Source organism: Mesoplodon densirostris, chromosome 11, assembly GCF_025265405.1.
Source record: "Mesoplodon densirostris isolate mMesDen1 chromosome 11, mMesDen1 primary haplotype, whole genome shotgun sequence".
Taxonomy (NCBI): Eukaryota; Metazoa; Chordata; class Mammalia; order Artiodactyla; family Ziphiidae; genus Mesoplodon; species Mesoplodon densirostris.
Genome location: NC_082671.1, coordinates 33,476,740 through 33,497,770, shown reverse-complemented (window position 1 = coordinate 33,497,770; position 21,031 = coordinate 33,476,740). Strand labels below are relative to the sequence as shown.

The 21,031-nt window shown below is 40.4% G+C and overlaps 1 protein-coding gene across 1 annotated transcript in view; it reads right to left on the bottom strand.

Moving 5' to 3' along the window:
* The window catches only part of BEST3 (bestrophin 3), a 40,608-nt gene that overhangs the window by 7,707 nt on the left and 11,870 nt on the right, over positions 1-21,031 (bottom strand). The window contains exons 4-8 of the mRNA XM_060112880.1: positions 16,863-17,017; positions 15,593-15,670; positions 15,332-15,484; positions 12,061-12,141; positions 10,228-10,379 (exon numbers count right to left, since the gene is read on the bottom strand). Coding sequence (XP_059968863.1) covers positions 10,228-10,379; positions 12,061-12,141; positions 15,332-15,484; positions 15,593-15,670; positions 16,863-17,017 — 619 coding nt within the window. The remainder of the gene's footprint in view (positions 1-10,227; positions 10,380-12,060; positions 12,142-15,331; positions 15,485-15,592; positions 15,671-16,862; positions 17,018-21,031) is intronic.

Below are 21,031 nucleotides of genomic sequence, written 5' to 3'. Positions count from 1 at the left end.
ATTATTTCTACATATTCTTAGGACCTTGGGAACGAAGATAGATACGTAAAAGTCATTATTTCTGGGTACGTGGTTGTAGTTTCACAGAACCAAATAAATCTTAACTTCCTCAACCCCTAACCAGGAGGAACTCTTACAAAAATTTGAATATTACTCCTCTTTGTTAAGTGGATCCTTAATTCACAGACCCATTCCTTAAGATCACTACCAACGTGAGGAAATTTTGACATATTTGAATCATGGCAGAAAGGCCAATACAACAGTGTTTTATGAACTGGACTGCAGTCAGCAGTTTAGGTTGCCAGGCTGAGAGCCTGCCTTTAGATTAGCAGGGCAGAGTGAGCACAGTCCCACGAAGACACCCCTCCCGACACACTCAAGTGATCTATTTCACAAGCAGCTGCAGCCTCTCTCCTCCAGAATTTCGAATCCTTTAGCTGTTATGGATGGATATTTTGTTAGGGTTTTTCCAATGCCTTTAAGGAATTATTGCTGTTTGGATTTCCAAGACAGGATTTAAAGGGAGTTATGAGACTTCAGGTCTTTAATTTCCATGTGTTCCATTCCTCAGAGCCTTAAAAATCTGTGCTAATGGATAATCCCAAGTATTGAAAAAATAATAAGAATTTTGGAGTGAACTCATGATATTATAATGTGAAGACAAGCATTCTACCTCAAGCCAGCTGTGGTAGGCTGGGCCAGGACCTCATTTTAAAAAAAATTTATTTTCAGCAATGTTGGCTTGAGTTTGAGCATTCTAGGTTTGTTTTGTTTAAGTGAGGTTTATCAAGCATCAGTGTCCACTGTTTCCCAAAGAAGACCTTTTTCATTTTAGGGCTTGTGCATGTTTTCTTGATATGCAACTTTTGGACAACTCTCCTTTTGGCTGCTTATGAGTGTTTTCTTAATCTTGGTTACTAGTGTCTCCATGGTTAAGCTAATGAAAAGCTTCCTTAATTAAAATAGCAGATCAGAAAGCATTCTGTATTATGACAAAGAACAAACTAAAGAGCTTCAACTGAAACTATCTTAGGTGTGGTAATGGGAACAGAGTCCAAATAGGAAAGATTCTTTTTCATTGTTCAGTTAATTCATAGGATGGTTTATTAAATGGAGATTAGTAGTTTATTACAATAATTAACATGGTTTATTAAATGCTTAAGACAAGTATATCTATGAAAGCATTTCTATTCTGGGTGCTCAGTTCAGATTTTCAACTGGCCTTTTTTCATTCAAAGTGGTCATTCTGAAGTTGATTTTGTCTAATTGAGTGCTTTTTATTTATTTATTTTGGCCACACCGTGCGGCATGTGGGATCTTAGTTCCCCCATCAGGGATTGAACCCATGCCAGCTGCAGTGGAAGGACGAAGTCCTAACCACTGGACCGCCAGGGAATTCCCTGAAGTTGATTTTTAACATGCTGCATACAAAGACTGGGAGATGCATTGGTTTGGTGTTAGAAATGATAAAATGCTGTTTTAAAACAGAAGCTTTTGGTCTTAGATTCAACAGAGAAAGATGGGCTTTGTTAGTTATAACTTCCTTCAGATTAAGACATGATGATGCTTGGATGTGGTGAGAACATTGGTTCCTGGTTCACTAGCTGAACAGGCACCATCTCCCCATCGCCCTTTACAACATCCATCTTCAGCTCCCTCCCTCCAGCTCAGGCTCCAAGGCCTCCTGTCTCCCTGCCGCCCGCCCCCCCATGTCTTCTCTAGGCCCTTCTCTGTCAATTCCCCTGGCTCCTGTGTCTTCCCTCTCCTCCAGGGAGCTCCTTTCACTCTGCCTGTCCTTTTTTGTTCCTTTCTCGGAGCAACAAGAGTTATCAATTTATTTCTTTATTACATCTTGCTTCATCTTATAAAGGATTGGAGGTAGCTTATACAAATAAACACAATGCAATAATATATAAAGTTAGGCTAAGATGATAGAGCTAGAATAAGGAACACTAACAAGATGAGACCAAAAGAAACATGCCAAAAAACCTCACAGACTGACTAAAGGTAGTCTACAAATTGGGTTTTCAGCTTTCAGCAGCCAAAATGAAAAGACTGTCATCAATTATAAAATTCACAGTCTGTAAGAGAAATAGTTTAAGAGTTACCCAGAAGAGGCAAAACTTTCTTTTTTTCCCACAGATGTCTGAGATAAATTTTCCCCCGTAGGACCTCTGATAAAAGGGATGCTAAGTCATATAGTGGACAGTACTACAGTAAATACCATAGGGAGTCTTGATGGGTCTGTCCAGACAAGACCGGGGCATAACGGTAAAGTGAAATTCAGTAGAGATGGTTAAAGTAATTCCAAGGATTGGTGGTAGGGTGGGGAGGGCAGGTTCCTCTTTCCCTCTAAACATGCTTAAGGTGCTCCCATCCTAAAATGTTATAAAACAAATAAAAAACATGACCTTACCCTCGACTATGTCTCATTGGATATTGTCTGGTCTATTTCTTCCCGCCAATCCAGACTTCTCAAAAAAATAGTACAGGGATAGTTAATGAGTTAAGGAATTATTGTGAGTTTTTGGTCTTTTTTTTTTTTAGGCATGAAAATGGTATTGTGGTTATATTTGCTTCACGATGGTTCAGTGGTGGGTACCGTAAAGGTGGGTGGGAAGATGGGTGACACCAGGTTGGCCATGACTTGATAGTTGAAAGTGGGTGATGGCTATGTGAGGTTTATTATAGTTTGTTCTCTACTTCTGTGTATGTTTGAATTTTTCCATTATAAAATTATTTTGAAAATAGTTTTCATTGGCAATCGTGATCTCCTTGCCTCCCAAGTTAGCTTCTGCTCAGCACTCTCACTTAAGTCTCCAATGACCTTAAAATGCAAACTCCTATGGTGTTCTACAGACTTTATGTTGAAACTTCCACCCTCGGTCTCTATGACAGGGCATTCTCTGGGTCATTCTCCTGCACCTGTAGTGATCATTCCTGCTCGCTCTCAAGGACTCCTTTTCCTCTGACCACCCTTTAAGTGACAGTGTTCTACCCTTTGTATTCTGTCCTACTCACTTGACATGGTTCCTGGCTGCTCCCACCCACTCTTTAGGTTCTAACACACCCATGTACTGGTAGCAGTCAAATGCATCCCCCTGCCTAGACTTTGTCTCTGTGCTCCCTGCCCGCTGGCCACCTCCATGTGAATTGCCCACAGATGCCTCAAAGGCAACCCATGCAAAAGGAAGCTCATCATCTTTCCCTTTCAGCAGCTCCTCCTTGCTACTCTCTGTCATCCTTGGTTCATTACCAATCACCCCATCATACTTCACTCCTCCTTTCTCGAATATGTCCCTTCTGCCATCTCCACTGTCCGCATCCCTGGAAGCGCCACCCTAGTCTGGCCCTTATCATCTCCCGTCTAAACTATTACTAACGGCCTGCTCACTGGCTCTCTGGCTCTGGTCTTATCCCCAGGCATCCACCTTTCAGCCAGCTGCTAGGACAACCTGCCTAAAACACAAGTGTGACCATGTCATTTAATAGCTTTGGAAAAAGGCTGAAACTTTTTACTCAGGCTGTAAAGTCCTCCATAATCCCCCCTTACCTCCCCCTCCAGATTCATTTCTTGGCTCTTCTGATTGCATATCAAATTGTTACTCTAATAGAAACACAGAGTAGAAAGACAGTTGCCAGGGGCTAGGAGGTTGGGGGAAATAGGGAGAAAATAGGTAAAAAGGTACAAACTTTCAGCTATAAGATGAATAGGGTTTGAGAAACTAATTAAAACATGGTGATTATAGTTGATAACACTATTGCATAATTGGAATTTGCTAAAAGAGAACTTAAGTGTTCTCACCAAAAAAAAAAAAAAAAAAGATAAATATGTAAGGTGATGGATGTGTTAATTAACTAGATGGGGGAATCCTTTCACAATGTATATGTATATCAAATCACCACAATGTGTACTTTAATTATCTTATAATTTCATATGTCAACTATACCTCAAAAAAGCTAAAATTTTTAAAAATTGTCACTTTGAATACACTATCATTCCTTTCTGTCTTTGCTCACATGGCCTGGAATGTACCTTCTGCTGAATCGCCTCACTCCTGTGTGCTAGCTCTAAATTCATTCTTAAAGATACACATTAGACTCCCCAACTCTAAGGGCCTTCTTTGATTCGCCAGACCCTGTGAAGTGTACTTTCACTGTGTTCCCATAAGACTCTCAGCGTTTCTCTATGGCTGCATTTACCACATTGTATTGTAACTTATCTCCTCATTATGTCTGTGAGCTTAAAAGGTGTGTTTTTTTGTTTGTTTGTTTTTGCCTGTCTGTAGCATCTGGCATAGAACCTACCATATGCTAGGCCCTAAAAGAAAATATTGCCTGAATAAATGAATGAGTACGTTCCACATGTGAAGATACAAGGAGAAACTTGATAATTTAAATTTGCACTTGAGATAAAAATGAGAGGGGGGGAATTACTTTATTTCAGTAATGCATATTTGGTAAATGTGTAGAAAATAGGGCAATATTTTGTCCATGTTCCTGAATATAGAGACCAAAGGAATTGTCTCCAAGGAATTCCCTTTTTATATGGAAATGAGTAGTGTGCTGAATGTGAAAGAATGTAGGAGGCAGCGTAATTTCTCAGGTTGCCCTTGGATAGGGCTTTTGCTCAGTTATTGAAGGGCATTGCCTCGATTTTGGAATTTCTGGGTCATGGGAATTGTGATTACAAACCTGGAATATTGATGTGAAAAGATGAGGCAAATCTGATTTCTGAATTAAATATGCTGGGAACATATGTCCTAAATAGAATAAGAAAATAAAAAAACTTATCCAGGAAAGGATTTTTTTATGTGCGTCAAGTAGCGAACACTGAAATGTTTGCATCTATACCATGTTGACACCTAATCTTCATCCTAATGCAAAGAACTCATTGGCTCAGTCATCATCAACCACCTGTGCTACAATAATCCTTACTTCTACCTTCCCTTTTCCCTGAGCCTCTTTCAGATTGTTTACTTGGTATTGATGTTGTATTTGAGTGAACAAGTCAATGCTTAGGGAATTAGCTTTTAAGATTTTAGAGGACATCTATTGTTTCTGCCAGCCCAGCAAACCATTCACCCTTCTCCTGGTAATAGCACTGTGATTTTTCTTAAGGTATCATTTACTCCGTATGGCTGGTTGGGGCTGACCACACTCCTTGGTCCAAAGATGGACACACAAACCAACCTTAGCTAATCAAAATACTGTGTCTTCCTGTTGATAGTTATTGGTTCAGGAATGGGCATGTTAGCCAAGCCCAGCCAATCATAATAAATCCAGTACTTTAGTTTTAAGAGTTAGAAAGGAGATGTGCTCTTTCCATAGGATTTGCTGAGATGATAGGTTGGACATCTGGAGCTGCTGGCTGCCATCTTGCCTTTCTGCTGTCAGGAGGGGAGAGCCTGCCTGAAGCCTGAGCCAGTGGAGAGAAAAGTAGAACTGAGGGACAGGGAGGGCAATGCGGGTCTTGGTGACATATCTGAGCCTCTGGATCCAGTCACACCCAAAGCTAGCCTACTTTTTGAATGTGACCCAAGAAACCCCTTGTTGCTTAAGTTAGTTTGAGTTGGTTTTCTGTCATAGGCAACCAGAAACATCTTGTCTAATAGCACAATCATTGAAAGAATCGACACTAATGGATCAAAGAGGGCATTCCTGTGAATGCTGGCTTCCAAAAGCCTGAATTCCTGCAGTGACCTTTCCTGGACTGTGTGGCTCCCCTTTAGAGTCCTCATTCATGCAGAAAGTCAAGATCAAGTGAGCTTTTGCCTAGTTGTTTCTTTGATCAGTTGGTTCTAGCAGAGTCCAGTTAAACATCTCAGAAAAGCCTCCCCTAATAGACCCTGGCCTTTGCCTGTGCCTGGTCCATCTTGCTAGTAAATAGGCCATCTTAACTACAGGTTTCTCTCTGACAACTGGTAACTTTTTGCTCCATTCTTTTTTTTTTTTTTTAAAGTAGGTGATGAGTCTTTATTTATTTTTTAAAATCATAGACCTGTTTATTTTCACTAACATTTTGTGACTCTAGAACTAGAACATTTACTTCTTTTTTTTTAAATTAATTAATTAATTTATTTTGGCTGCGTTGGGTCTTTGTTGCAGTGTGTGGGCTTTTCATTGTGGTGCCTTCTCTTGTTGCAGAGCACGGGCTCTAGGCACGCAGGCTTCAGTAGTTGTGGCACTCAGGCTCAGGAGTTGTGGCTCGCGGGCTCTAGAGCGCAGGCTCAGTAGTCGTGGCACACGGGCTTAGTTGTTCTGCGGCATGTGGGATCTTTCTGGACCAGGGCTAGAACCCGTGTCCCCTACATTGGCAGGAGGATTCTTAACCACTGTGCCACCAGGAAAGTCCGTTCTTTCTTTTTAAATAATTTTTATTTTTTAGGCCGTGCCGTGTGCATGTGGGATCCTAATTCCCTGACCAGGGATCAAACCCATGCCCCCTGCATTGGAAACGCAGAGTCTCAACCACTGGCCCACCAGGGAAGTCCCTTTTGCTCCATTCTTAAATACCCTACCTCCTGGTCTCCTCTCAAGCATTTTATTTTCTTGCCCAAATTTCCAAGGTTAGTTTAATATGAAAAATAGCTTAGATTTGTCTAATCTTTCTGTGCCTCAGTTTGACATCCACAAATAAGAAATCTGTAGTAGTTGACAGTAATGCTCTACATTTATATCTAGAGTGTTTTTATGCTTACCATCTTGTTTAATCTTCCCAGTAATCATTTGGGTTATGTATTTTCTCCAAGGTCTTATAAATTCCTAATGCTATGTTTCTGTATTTAGAAATAGGAGAAATACGTATTTTAATACTTTCTAAACAACATGGACACTTGCAAAGGAATGTAAAATTATGATGATTAGGATGAATATGTAGATCAAGATAAAACTCTTGAGGACCAAAATAAATTATCATTTTAACCATCATGCAAAAACAATTCAATGGACATTAGAAATGGAGAACAAGTGGTACTTGCAGTCCAAATAGAGTCATCATGATGATTCCCCGGCCCTATCAATGGTGCTGGTCTCTTTTCTTTTACAAGGCAGATCTTCAAATACTTTGCATTAATTAATGACGGGAGTGGAGGGGAAGTTTAAAGCTTACTCAGTGATCTAAAAACAAACTCACAGAAAAACTTTTCCTATTAATTTTCAAAATTGAGAAGGTTGCCAGATATCCATGAAACTGCCACTGCAGAATATATTGGGTTGGTCAAAAAGTTCCTTTGGTTTTTAAGTAAAAGTAAAAGACACATTTTTCATTTTCACCAAGATCTTTATTGGACAACGTATTCACCCTTTTGTTCCACTACCTTCTGCCATTTTTCAAGTAACTTCATAATTCCATCTTCCCCAAACTTTTTATCTTTTTGAGCATAGAACTGTTCCGGGTGCCTTTTACAGTCTTCCAGGGAATTGAAATTTTTTCCATTAACAGAATTTTGTAAAGACCGAAATAAATGGAAATCCGAAGGTGCAATGTCTGGTGAATACGGTGGATGAATCAGAACTTCCCAGCCCAGCTGTAACAGTTTTTGCCTGGTCATCAAAGAAACATGCGGTCTTGCATTATCCTGATGGAAGATTATGCGTTTTCTGTTGACCAATTCCTGATGCTTTTTGTCGAGTGCCACTTTCAGTTGGTCTAATTGGGAGCCGTACTTGTTGGAATTAATCATTTGGTTTTCCGGAAGGAGCTCATAATAGAGGACTCCCTCCCAATCCCACCATATACACAACGTCACCTTCTTTGGATGAAGACCAGCCTTTGGTGTGGTTGGTGGTGGTTCATTTCGCCTGCCCCACGATGTCTTCTGTTCCACATTATTGTACAGTATCCATTTTTCATCTCCCATCACAATTTTTTAAAAAAACGGAACATTTTCATTACATTTAAGTAGAGAATCGCGCACAGAAATATGGTCAAGAGGTTTTTTTCGCTTAACTTATGTGGGACCCAAACATCAAAGCGATTAACAACCAAGCTGGTGCAAATGATTTTCAACGCTTGATTTTGATATTTTGAGTATGTGGGCTATCTCCCACGTGGTATAACATTGATTGTTCTCAGTTAGTGTCTCGATTTGATTGCTATCAACTTCAACTGGTTTACCCGACCGTGGAGCATCGTCCAGTGAGAAATCTCCAGCACGAAACTTTGCAAACCACTTTTGACACGTTTGATCAGTCACAGCACCTTCTCCATACACTGCACAAATCTTTTTTTGCGTTTCAGTTACGTTTTTGCCTTTCTTGAAATAATAAAGCATAATATGCCGAAAATGCTGCTTTTTTCCTTCCATCTGCAATATTAAAATGGCTACACAAAAATTCACCAATTTCGGTAAGTATTTTTTAAATGCACGCTGATATGACAGCTGTCACAATACAATCTAACAAAATTGTTTTGAATGAGGGCTAAAGACAACTAAGCGCTACTAGAGCCATCTTACGGAAAAAACCGAATGAACGTTTTTGCCAACCCAATATTACAAAAGGCTGAGAAGTGCACAGCAGGAAATCGCTATTTATGGAGACTGAGCAGTCTGCTGGGGTGGGGATGAGTACCTTGGTCTGGAGGAGGTCCTGGACAGGAGGGCCCAGGCTTAGCAGGCATCTAGAAGCCGCAAGGAGTAGACAACCTTCACCAAGCTGTGCTTTGAGGGCAGCAAGGTGAGCGTCCCGGCTCCTGCATCATCTCATTATTTGCCACAATTCCTGAGATTCCACTTTCAGTCATCTTTTTCTTTGGGTCTTGAAGAGGTTTCAGCCTCAGAGGTTCTTTTGGAGGAGCACCCCAAACCATTATTTTTGAGGATTAGGAGACATTGAGCTAAAAATAAAGCCTTATAGGGATAGGATTGAAGCTAGATATTCTCATAGTAGTATTAAAAACGGGCCCAGAATAGTCACTTATGCTAAGCCCCATGTCACCAAACGGAGACATAGTTTCGGTTCCTCCAGAAACGGAATCTTAAACCAATCAATCAGGATTTGCCTGATCAGCACTACTTAGGTAGTCTGCCTTCTAGACCCCTGCCATCTCCTATAGGAAAGTGACCTTGCAATAACCAACCCACTTTTTTGCCTGGTGTAATGGCCTTTTTCCTGCCCCCTTCTGCCTGCACAAGTCTTTCACTTGTATAGCCCCTTGATGCTCCTTTCTCTTTGCTAGATTGGATGCTGCCCAATTCGTGAGTTGTTGAATAAAGCAGTAAGATCTTTAAAATTTACTCAGTTGAATTTTGTTTTTTAACAGTAGAGAAAGAGGAGGGCTGAACTGTATGGGGGGAAGAGAAAGGAGGTCACAGGTGGCAACTTTAGACATGATCTCACTTCACAGATCTGCTTAGAACTGGCCTCAGGGAACAACGAACCATAGTTTTGCCAAAAAGTTATAAGAAAAACTCCATAGAAGTTTTTCCTTTTTCTGTAATTTTTTGGAGGGGCTCTTTTTACTTTTCTAAATTTGTCCATACTCTTCTCTTTAAGTTACTTGGAAACTGTAGCATCTGCCTTCAGCAAATATACTTAAACTTCCCCCACATTCACACATTTCTCCAAAATCAGATACATTATCAGATTTAATAAAATTATTCAAGAACTGTGCATGATTTACTGCAGGCCTCAGCCCATTTATTTAAAGCTCATAGTACATAGGGACAGATTGTTATGTTAAAACAACTGAACAGACACTGGCTTGTATACTAAACAAGTCAGTTTGATCAAAGTATAATCTTAGAGAGCACTTTTGATAAAATTTATCTTAAGGCTTGCTTGTCTCAAAATAGTCTAACACAGTGCCTTATACATGGTATATACTCAACAAATACTTGTTAAGATGCATTTCATTATGATAGTCATAATTAAATGATAAACAACTGTATAATTAAAATAGTAAACTACTCTTCAAGTTGGAAGGAAAGAAAGAGGATAGTTTCACAACTACTGGAAAATCTGCTGTGGTATAAAAGCAAGGTAAAATGCAAATTACCTCAAAACACACATACACACACACCATATTTAAATGAGAAACTACAGTCTCTTTAATTTCTCACTCTCTTGGACATATTAATTATGTCTAAAAATTTGAAAAGGCTACCATTGTAAGATATTAATAATTGAGAGTTCTTATGAAAGTAACTTCAGGACCACATCACAAAAAGATCAGAACAGTGATTTCTCTTCTAAATATTGATGATTTTTAAAAAATGTGCTTACCCCATTTCGACTGTTGACCCCAGAAATGAGGGTATGCAGTAGTCAGCAGCTGCCAGTGTATACGGTGGTCGAGCAGCAGAATCGTCCCAGTAAATGTCCTTCTTCATTTTGGGTAAGCTCATGTGCATTTCATCCACGGCTAAAAGGGAGACCTAAAATCATCATTATAGTGTTAGAATAATTCAGATGTGAATTGTGTTTATAAAGAAAGAATAAGTTTAGTGGGTGCATGGGGTTTGGAATGGGATAGAACAGTGTGAATGAGTGAATATACAAATGTCTGTAGTTCATATTTGCTTCAACCAGTGCTGCTACAGAGAGTTATACATGTCGTTCACTGCATAAGAGCACTTGGCAATGGGGATAAGTGGAGCCATAAAACTGCCCAGACTAGATTCATCAAGCTGCATACCCCAGAGTGGAGTGCATCTTATCTGGAGGCAGAAGAGACACCTCTTTCTTCTTTGCTCAAAGTTTTCTAATTGTCTAGTGGCTTTCCTGACAGCAACCACATAATCCCAAATATTGCAGGAAGCTGAAGATTTCAATATCCCATTTCATTGATTCCATAAACATATTTATACTTGATATCATTTCTTATGTGCCCTGAATTTTTGTTTGTTTGTTTAGAAAAATATATCAACAAGCCTATACTGTTTAGGGTTATAGTGGTCTTCTTTTGACTTTGACAAACTGATGCATGAAAAAATTATTAATCCTCTAGAAATCTAATTTTTACAAAGAGTGAGTGGTGTAGGCATTACACTTCCTCCTCAACAGGCTGACAATGTGATTGTTAGAGGTCAATACAGAGGTCATGACCTGCCAGTTGACCTGTGAGCTGGACCAGAGTAATCGGAAGCTCCTCTCCCCTGTCCTTGGAATGTACATTCTGCCCACTGTTCCCACAGTGGGAGCTGTTTCAAGGACACAACCTTGAGAGAGTAATGTGCTGTTGAGACCGTCTGGACTGAATACATGACTGAACCCCAGTAAGGCCTCTATATCAAATTTCAGGATTCTGGCAGGTAGGTGTGGAGGTCTACTCATCTTGTATCCACTGAAGACAAGCCTCTTAATTAAGTTCCTAGTTTGTTAAACCTGCCACCTACCAATCTGGAGCGGTCTGCCTTTTTCTTTGGTCTCTTCTTGCCCTCTGTGTACTGGGGCCAGTTTGTGAACCAACAGCAAAATGCTTTAACCTGTGTAAGAGCTGAGTAAGGGCTTGAAACATGAGCAAGCTGAAGCCCTTTTCTCCGCCTATAGTTCTCAGGGAAGAGAATGGGTTGGGGAGAGTCTTGCCTAAAAGCAAAATTTTCTCATGCTGCGTCTTCATGAAAAACCTCTCTGAAATAATGCTTCAGGGTAAAAGCTCTGGGGTCCATTTGGTGTGATTGAGGGAGATTTGAGACACAGGCTGGCGTGACCCACGTTTCCAGTGTCCAGCTGCTGGACATCTGACTGCAGGGACCTACATGATGTGAGTTGGGAACTGTGTGGCTGCCACTTTATGTCATTGTTAATCTTTTTAGGTGGCAATAGGAAACAGATTAAAGAATGAATTAAAATATTGGTCTGTACTGAGATGGAAGTGGCTATGTCAAGTTAGTAAAGAAACCTACAAAGAAAACTGGCTTGAAATTGTATTTAAAAGGGACTAAATTTTACTGGAACTGAGATCCAGGATCCATGAGGTTCCAAAAGGACCTCAAAACAACATACTGAATAGCCAAACCTCTTTTGTTTGTGGCTAAAGCACTCAAGTTCAGGGGCCGGCGTTCAGAGTCTGTTTAGATTATTAATGTTTGTAAAGGAAAGAAAAACTCCTCTAACCTGCAGATTTCTGTCAATGCACCAGTTAGTTTCAAAATCATCATCATCTTCTCCAAAAGGGTTGATAAGTTGCTCAGCTACCTGCAATTGAGAACATAGAATAAGTCCACCGTGATGCTGGGAAGACTAAGAGTGAGGGTTGAAGAGGATTCCTGTTTCACTGTCTGCTTTCTTTGGTCACCTTTCATAATAGGAAGGCTAGAACGGAGTGGGTTGTTCTGCAGATGCAGATATTTATCAGCCAGTGAGAATGGACTCAGACTGTGAATCATGCACCTGCAGAGTCTGCTCTCCAAAGACTCTGTCTATTCAGCTGGTGACAATGCAGGCCCCAACTAGGAGAAGCCATGGGCTGTTTAGGAGCCAAATGACTGACTCTCAGGTACAAATCAGCCAGCAAATATCAAAAGAGCATTGTGCTAGGCATTGTGCTAGGCACTTTGAGGGATACATAGCCTGTGCTCTGAAAGAATTTACAAAGGGCCAGGTGATGAGATAAAATGTAAATGTGGGCAAGGTTAAACAGCAAAGAAAGACTTCACAATTAAAATAATACAAGGAGATTTCATAATTATTGGATGTAACTGCTAAATGAATGAGTCACAGAGCTAGTAAGTCATAAAGCTGGAATTTTTCTTACTTAGTTTTACCTTAAAGGATTTATGGCTATCTAGTAAGTTACTTTGAAGTTAAGTAACTTCTTATCATATATCTTCTAACAGTTGGTAAGTACTAGATGTTCTTACCATGTTCCTGAATTGAATAGCCTTCTTGATGAGAGATTTATATGCCAAATATGTCTCACCTGTTAGTCTCTATTTTCATTAATTCCCTTTGATTTTTATTACCTGGACGTACGTCTGTGTGTGTGTGTGTGTGTGTGTGTGTGTGTGTGTGTATGTATGTATGTATGTGGTTTTACCTTGGGCCTAGATGTAAAAAACTTACAAGTGTATAAAACAAAGGCACCATTGATTAGTTGAGTTCCTAGATTCTGAGACTATTTGATAGAAAATCTACCTACATGTTTTTTAGGATTTAAGTCTTAACCACTACATCAAAATCACCTGGAGAGCTTTTAAAGAAAATTGATGCCTGGGTCCTCACCCCACCACCCCCGGAGATTCTGATTTAATGGGTGTGAGGTTGAGCCCAGGCATCATATTGAGTAGAGCTCCCAGGAGTTTTTAATGTGTGGCCATTGTTGAGAACGACTGACTTAGAGAAGGACATCCCCTTGTTCTAAGGGACAGCCTGTGGCAGGGCCCATGCCCCTGGATCAGTCACAGCAATATCCATTGTCAGAGTCCTTCATTGCAAGTTCCAAAGGGCTGTCTACCTTTCTTGTCTGGGGTTTTCCTTAAATTAAATGGGCCACTGGATGGGTCCTGAAAATATTTTTGTTACATCCAGAATTTCACTTATATGGGATCCATCCTGCATATAGTATTAGAGTCTACATTTAACTACCAAAATGATATCCATGTTTCTGAATTGACTATGTCACGAAAGTATCCTTTACTCACTTGGAGGCTCCATTTCCAGCAAACAACTGAGTAATACACCATTCATAAGATTAAGATGGGTTTTCACACTTTGAAAAGATTTATAAATATTAGAATTGTTAAGACAAAACTGCTGTTTAGGGCTTCCCTGGTGGCGCAGTGGTTGAAAGTCCGCCTGCCGATGCAGGGGACACGGGTTCGTGCCCCGGTCTGGGAAGATCCCACATGCCGCGGAGCAGCTGGGCCCGTGAGCCATGGCCGCTGAGCCTGCACGTCCGGAGCCTGTGCTCCGCGATGGGAGAGGCCACAACAGTGAGAGGCCTGCGTACCGCAAAAAAAACAAAACAAAAAAAACTGCTGTTTAGAAACTGAGATCCAATCTACTGGGTGGGAAAACTCCTTTCTCTTAGGGTTACCTGTCTCTTAATAGAGCTAAGATTGTCTTTTCATATTTTGCCTTCAAAATATTTTATAAAGGAAAAGACTGTTAATATATTAGAGAGCACTTCAGAAGTCAGGAACTGCTGGCTCTTCCTTCCAGGCTGGCCAAACATCTCATGTGGATGCAAAGTGAAGAATAAAAAGCTCAGCACAACTCAGGGGAAAGGACAATAGAAGACCAGAGTGATTGAGTGTTTGGGCCAATTGTGGTGAGTTTGTGTTTATAAAAGTAGAGTCTACTTTTTTCTCTAATGGGAAATGAGAGCTATTAGTCTCTATTACTCTTTCTCTGTCTTAAATGGGTAAAAATAATTGTCACTGTCATCTGGTTAAAAATGTTTTTGCCATTTGTAAAGGAAATGCCTTTACTCTTTGGAGGATAACTTGAAGTGCCAACATATTTATTTTTCCTGGTTAAAATTCAAACCAATGAAAGTAAAGGCATCTGCAGAGAAAATGCTTCCACAACCTGGAAGGCCTCGACGGTGCACTGTGGCAGTTTGGAAGGTCAAACATTTGAAATTCTATTTTATTAAAATTATCTTCAAACTGTCTTTAGATTTCAATTAACTTAATGAAGCCATTGTCTTTGATCTTTTTCTGTCACATACAAAAGAGATGGAAGAATCAGGCCTCTGATACTTTTACATACATCTGGGGTTGGGGGGAGATGGTAGTGGGAACAAATAAAATTCTACACTGATGATTGAACTAGTTGTTTTCACTGTTCTGACCTGTTTTTAATTTCCTGGCAAACCAAATATTATCATTAATCCTGGGGTTTCTGGTTTTGATTCCGATGAATTCCTTTGAGTCTCTGTTCTGGTTTTGAAAATGGAATGCATTTAATGTCGTGGCACAGCTAGTGGGATTTCAGGGGATAGAAGCTAACTATCTACAGAGTTGAGCAGAACCAAGATCATACAATATTAATGCTTAAGTCTGAGATACAAGGCTTCTTATTTACTCTCTTTTACTCTGCTTAGTTGCTTGTTGTGGTATAAAATATCAATGCAGGTACACTTATTACTTTAATTACATTGTTGTAACCCTAATGCGAGCACACAAAGACTTAAAACCATCAGTGGCCATAAAAGAGTAGCATCTGCATAAATGAGCTGCTTCAGATCCCTACAGTACAGTACTCACCACATCCCTGCCACTTTAATGCCTGGTTGAAAAGTAATAACATCTCCGAGCTATTAAATGTTAAATCTACCTTTGACTCACTCATGAATGAGTGATTCAGTAAGGGATCAGTGTGCAGAGTTTGGAACATGACGGAGATTACAGAGCAGGTCTCAGGCACTGAGACTGTTGGCTACCTTGAGCCATCCTGCATAGAAGAAGAATTGTAGGAGAGTAAAGATCGGAATGTAAAGATCTAAGTCATGCCCTGAGTAGCCTCTGGTGGGATCCAAAAACTGGCGTCCAATCAGGCACGCAAAGAAGAAGGTATAGACAGCTAGCGTGACAACCTGAAACAGAGAGAAACCTGAGTGAGAGCACAGCGCTGGCTGCCCGAGAGAGACAGCATGCCAAAGTGGGCAAGTAGAAAGAAAAATCACGTGCCAAGGATTTGATACCTGGGTGTAAACCAGCGGAATCCCAACCCAGTCATAACCGAATAAGAGGCTGCACCAGGAGCGAAATCGGTTCATTTCCTAAGCCAGAAACAAATTAGACACGATTTACTGAGGTGATGGGTGTGGTAATAAATATTTACTGGGATTCAGCATATGGCCATGACTTTTAGGAATACACCTGTAAAATGATGAGAGAGACTTTGACAGGCTAGAAATTGGTTCTGAAATCCACTCAAAAAGGAAAATTTTGAAAATGACAAGCTATCAACATAATTCAACAATGTGCAAAAGGGATTGAGTACAGTTGGACATTTTAAAAAATATTAAATCAGGACTGTATAGAAATATCCCCTACTCTATTGAATTCATAATTTCCAACATATATATTGGCCCCAAGTGGTGGTAGGAAGGCAGTGGTTAATATTTTAAATAAATCATTTCTAAATTATGTGGAGAGCAGATTATTTTTTGTTTCCTCTATTGCTTTTGAAAACATACTTACTGTAGATCTTAGAAAAAAGAACTAAATGCATCCTAAACCATTCCCCCAACAAATGAAGACTTTAGAGTGCTTCTATTGACAGAAAATCTATCCCCGTTTAAAGCAGGAAGGACTGGGATCCATTGATTTCTTTTTTCTCTGTTGAACACAAGTTATTATTTAAGACTGGGAGAAAGAGTATACGTTAAATTGGGAGCTATTTTTAAATCATTCACTCCTTTTAGCTTAATCGAGGCAGGAGACTGTCATGGCACAAATCTCTCTAGCCCTTCTATAAATTCGTTTCTCAAATGAATTCAGGATTATTTCATTTAATGAAAACACAGTTTTGTTTCCTGGAGCATCTGGAAAGCTGCGTTAACCTTGGGATATTCCGATTTGGGGGAACTGACTGGAGGGGTTTATTTCTACTCCAGATTTGGTCTGGCATCCTGGAGCTAGGGATGGCAAATATTCCTTGAGGGTGCCAGATCCTTCCAAGCCCTGGCAGACATTGCTGATCAATCAAAGAACATTTTCTTACAGAGCCTATTACAAAGCCTACTTCTGTTTAAAACAGAGCCTCTAAGCAACCACCTGCAATCAATCTGAGTTAAACTGTGTACTATTCTCCTCCTGCCTTTGAGGGTTCTGACACTAGCCCAGTCTTTCTGGTTCCTTTGGAACCAGGATTGAACAAATTGGACTTGTCCAGGTCCAACCTGTTGCATCCAGGTCCCTGTTGGTCTCTGATTAGCATCTTTTACTGACAGTTTACTATGTACTTACAGTCATCAATGATTGCAGATCAACACTGTCTCTGATTCTACCTTCCTTCCGGGCTTTAGCTGCAAGATTTCCAAACCAGATGAATGGAACCCAGTATTTCAGATGAGGAGATTTGAGGTGTTCAAATAATTTTCTTTCATCTGCTGTCATAAAACCTTTACACAAAATAAAAATAGCTAGATTATACGGACTTGGTTTAGCGCTAGTATATTACCGTATATATTTCAGTGTCTACTATGTGAGCAAATAATGGGGGATATTCAAGAAATATAAAATAAAGGTTCCTGTCTCAAGTAGTTTTTACTTGTATCAGAGATAAGGAATATGTACTCACGAGCACACGTGCACACACACACACACACAAGTTATATATCGGTATAGGAGGCAATACATGTGAGCAATCCCTAACAGAGGCGGCCAGTAGGAAGGAAGGAAGGTGACATTAAATGTGGACTAGGACATCTGGGGAAGGTCTCTTCTTTAGGTTTTGGTTTATTCATCTAAAATTGGGAACAAGAATACTTAGAATTGTTTGGATTAAAAGAATAAAACGTGATAATGTATACAAATCACTTAGTACGGTGCCGAACACGTGAATCGCATAACATTTCATCCTGACCCCTCCTTTCAAACTCCTAATTAACCAGGACCTCTTCTGCGAAGCCTTCCTTGATTCCTTCCTTCTCCTTCCCCGGGGATTTCTCCCCTTCAAAGCTCCACCACGGTGCTCTCCCTTGCCTTGTATTATGATAATGTTACACACAAATGTTTCCCCTGCTAAGGCCCTTTGGAAGGGCAAAGAGCATATTATCTTCGTGGTCCCCACAGCATTTCGCATATACTTTTTTAAATTTTTATTATTTATTTTATTTTTGGCTGCATTGGGTCTTCGTTGCTGTGCGCGGGCTTTCTCTAGTTGCAGCGATCAGGGGCTACTCTTCCTTGCGGTGCACGTGCTTCTCATTGCTGTGGCTTCTCTTGTTGTGGAGCACGGGCTCTAGGTGCGCGGGCTTCAGTAGTTGTGGCTCTCGGGCTCTAGAGCACAGGCTCAGGAGTTGCATGGGCTTAGTTGCTCTGCAGCATGTGGGATCTTCCCAGACCAGGGCTTGAACCAGTGTCCCCTGCATCAGCAGGTGGATTCTTAACCACTGCGCCACCAGGGAAGCCCTCGCATATACTTTAAAAGTGCTTCTTTCATTTTTGTGTGCCTCTGTGTGTGTGTGTGTGTGTGTGTGTGTGTATAACACAGTTTGCTTAAGTTTGCAGTGACCTCTCAGAGCCTCAGTTTTCTCATGCGTAAAAGAGATGATAATATCTACTTCACAGGAGTGTTGTAGAATTACCTGAGATGAGGAACATACGTCAAGGTTAACATAATGCTTCGCACATACTTAGCACTCGGTAAGTACCAATAGTATATTATGTGAACTTTTATTCACACCCCCACCACCTGCACACCAGAGAAAGAAGAGATTTGAATAATAGGAGAGGAGGATAAGTTAGCAGGTTTATTTATTAACATTTATTGAATGTCTACTGTGTACCAGGGTTTGTTCATATAAAGATGTGCTTCAAAACACTTGACACTTTTTTTTTTAGAGTTAAAATCATGATTTAATTACCAATTAAATAAATAAAATGTCAAGTGCTTCAGGAGTTGTGGCACATGGACTTCAGTAGTTGTGGCACATGGGCTTCAGTAGTTGTGGCTCACAGGCTCTAGAGCACAGGCTCAGTAGTTGTGGCACATGGGCTTAGTTGCTCTGTGGCATGTGGGATCTTCCTGGACCAGGACTCGAACCCATGTCTCCTGCACTGGCAGGCGGATTCTTAACCACTGGGCCACCAGGGAAGTCCCATTCTTCCTAATGGCTGCATTCTATTTAACTGTGTACAGTATTTTATATAAGTAGTCCTCTTTTGAATAGAGTTTTAAGTTGTTTTAATTTTTTTCCTACTAAAAATAATGCTGCAGTGACTATCCTTGTACTTACCACCTTGACTTTTTTTTTAAAGAATTATATAGGGGCATGAGGAATCATTTTCTTTTATTTATTTATTATTTATTTTTTTTGGCTTCATCGGGTCAGTTGCGGCACGCGGGATCTTTCATTGTGGCACACAGGCTCAGTAGTTGCGGTGCGAGGGCTTAGTTGCCCCGCGGCATGTGAGATCTTAGTTCCCTGACCAGGGATCGGACCCATATCCCCTGCATTGGAAGGCGGATCCTTAACCACTGGACCACTAGGGAAGTCCCCACACCTTAACTTTTTAAGTGGACTTTTAAATGTTCATTATGATTTAGTATAAATGCTTTCTGAATTAAAACTTGTTTCTAAAACTGATTTTTGTTAGATATGAATTTTGAGTTACTTTTGATTCAGAAATGCAATCATTTGCTTATGAAATGCTAACACATTCAGATGAAAATCAACTTTTGCCCTAATGTGACACAGTTTGTATCCTTTTTTTTTTTTTTTTTTTTTCCTTTTTGCGTTATGTGGGCCTCTCACTGTTGTGGCCTCTCCCGTTGCGGAGCACAGGCTCCGGATGCGCAGGCTCAGCGGCCATGGCTCATGGGCCCAGCCGCTCCGCGGCATATGGGATCCTCCCGGACCGGGGCACGAACCCGTATCCCCTGCATCGGCAGGCAGACTCTCAACCACTGCGCCACCAGGGAGGCCCCCACAGTTTGTATCCTTAACCATCTGTAATTGGTTTATGAATCTGGTTTTCCTGCTTAAAGTAATCCTCCCTCCTTACCATGCAGACTGAGTTTTATTTAAGAGGTGTTGCTGCAACAGAAAATAACTCAAAGGAGAAGTGAGATGTGCCATTTTGAAAGTCACTGACCCATAGAGCTTTGGAGTTACCTAGATCCTTGATGTGATCCAGGCCAGTGTTTTGAGAATATGGTCCACAGGTTGTGGGTGTCTGAATCACTTGTGACACCTATTATATATGGAGAGGGCTAGGCTCTACCATCACCTGCTAAACCAGACTCAATAGGGCAGGAATTCTTGACCCAGTGTTGCACCTTTGCCTTATCCTGAAAGCCCTTTAGAAAATTCCAGTGCCTTCACCTTATCCCTTGAGATTCTGATTCATTTGGTCTAGAGTGAGGTCCAGGTGTAAGCATCCTTTTAATCTTCCTGGGTAATTTAATGAAATTGGGTCCAGGCATTTACATGTTTACCAAGTTCTGCAGGAAATTCTGACCTACAGCAATGTTCAAAAATCACTGCCCCACTGAATGAAGATTCTGTTTATTCAGTATTTGAAATAAACAGAGTAACAACTACAGAGCCAATATTTACCAACAAGAGACTAATTTTAGATAAAACTCAGGTTATTTATATTAGCTTTGAAGGGGTCTGCCCATGCCTGGGGAATTGGACTCTCTCTGGTGGTCAAAGAATAAGAATGAATCTGAGAATTCTTGTCTTGTTTCTCAGTGCATTTCAAAGTTGTTGCATGATCTAGATAATCTGTTTGGCTTTTTTTAAGACTTGCAGAGTATGATTAAATCTGATGATAAGAAGTTAATAGATGAACTTGACCTGTCTTGGCTCTGTGCTTGAAGACCTGCAACCCTTCACCTTTCCCCTGGAAGACTATTCTCAGACATTTCATATCAATTGTCTAACAGTTATAGTCTTGGGATTTATAGTGCAGTTTCCAAAAATGCCTGCATTTATATACTGGCTGCAATCTCTGTCATTTGACCAAAGAATAACTTTACCTCTGGTTATTTTTTATTCAGGAATATGGATCAACTTATGCTGGCAAGTCCTTTCTTGGCTTCTTAGCAAAAAGCAAATATGCAGAGTGAGGGTTAATTTAATGCAAACCCTAAAGCGAGAGTTAGGTAACCTCCCCCCAGTCCCTGCCGTGTAGCACACCCAGTGATTGGAAAGGGACATGTAGAGCTAGGAAAGTGTGTGTGGGGGTTAAATGTTCAGCCCAAATTTATTGCGTACTTTACTAGGTGCTGTGAAAGATGAACTAGACATTAATGTATCCTCCAAGAGTGTACAGGCAGAATAATTTTTATTATTTCCTGCAGGGTTACACATCTTATCAAAAGTAACCCCATCTTTGGAAACTGAGTTGTTGGTCCATTGAAAGAAAAGTCTAGATTGTTAATCAAATCAATTCAAAGAGCATTT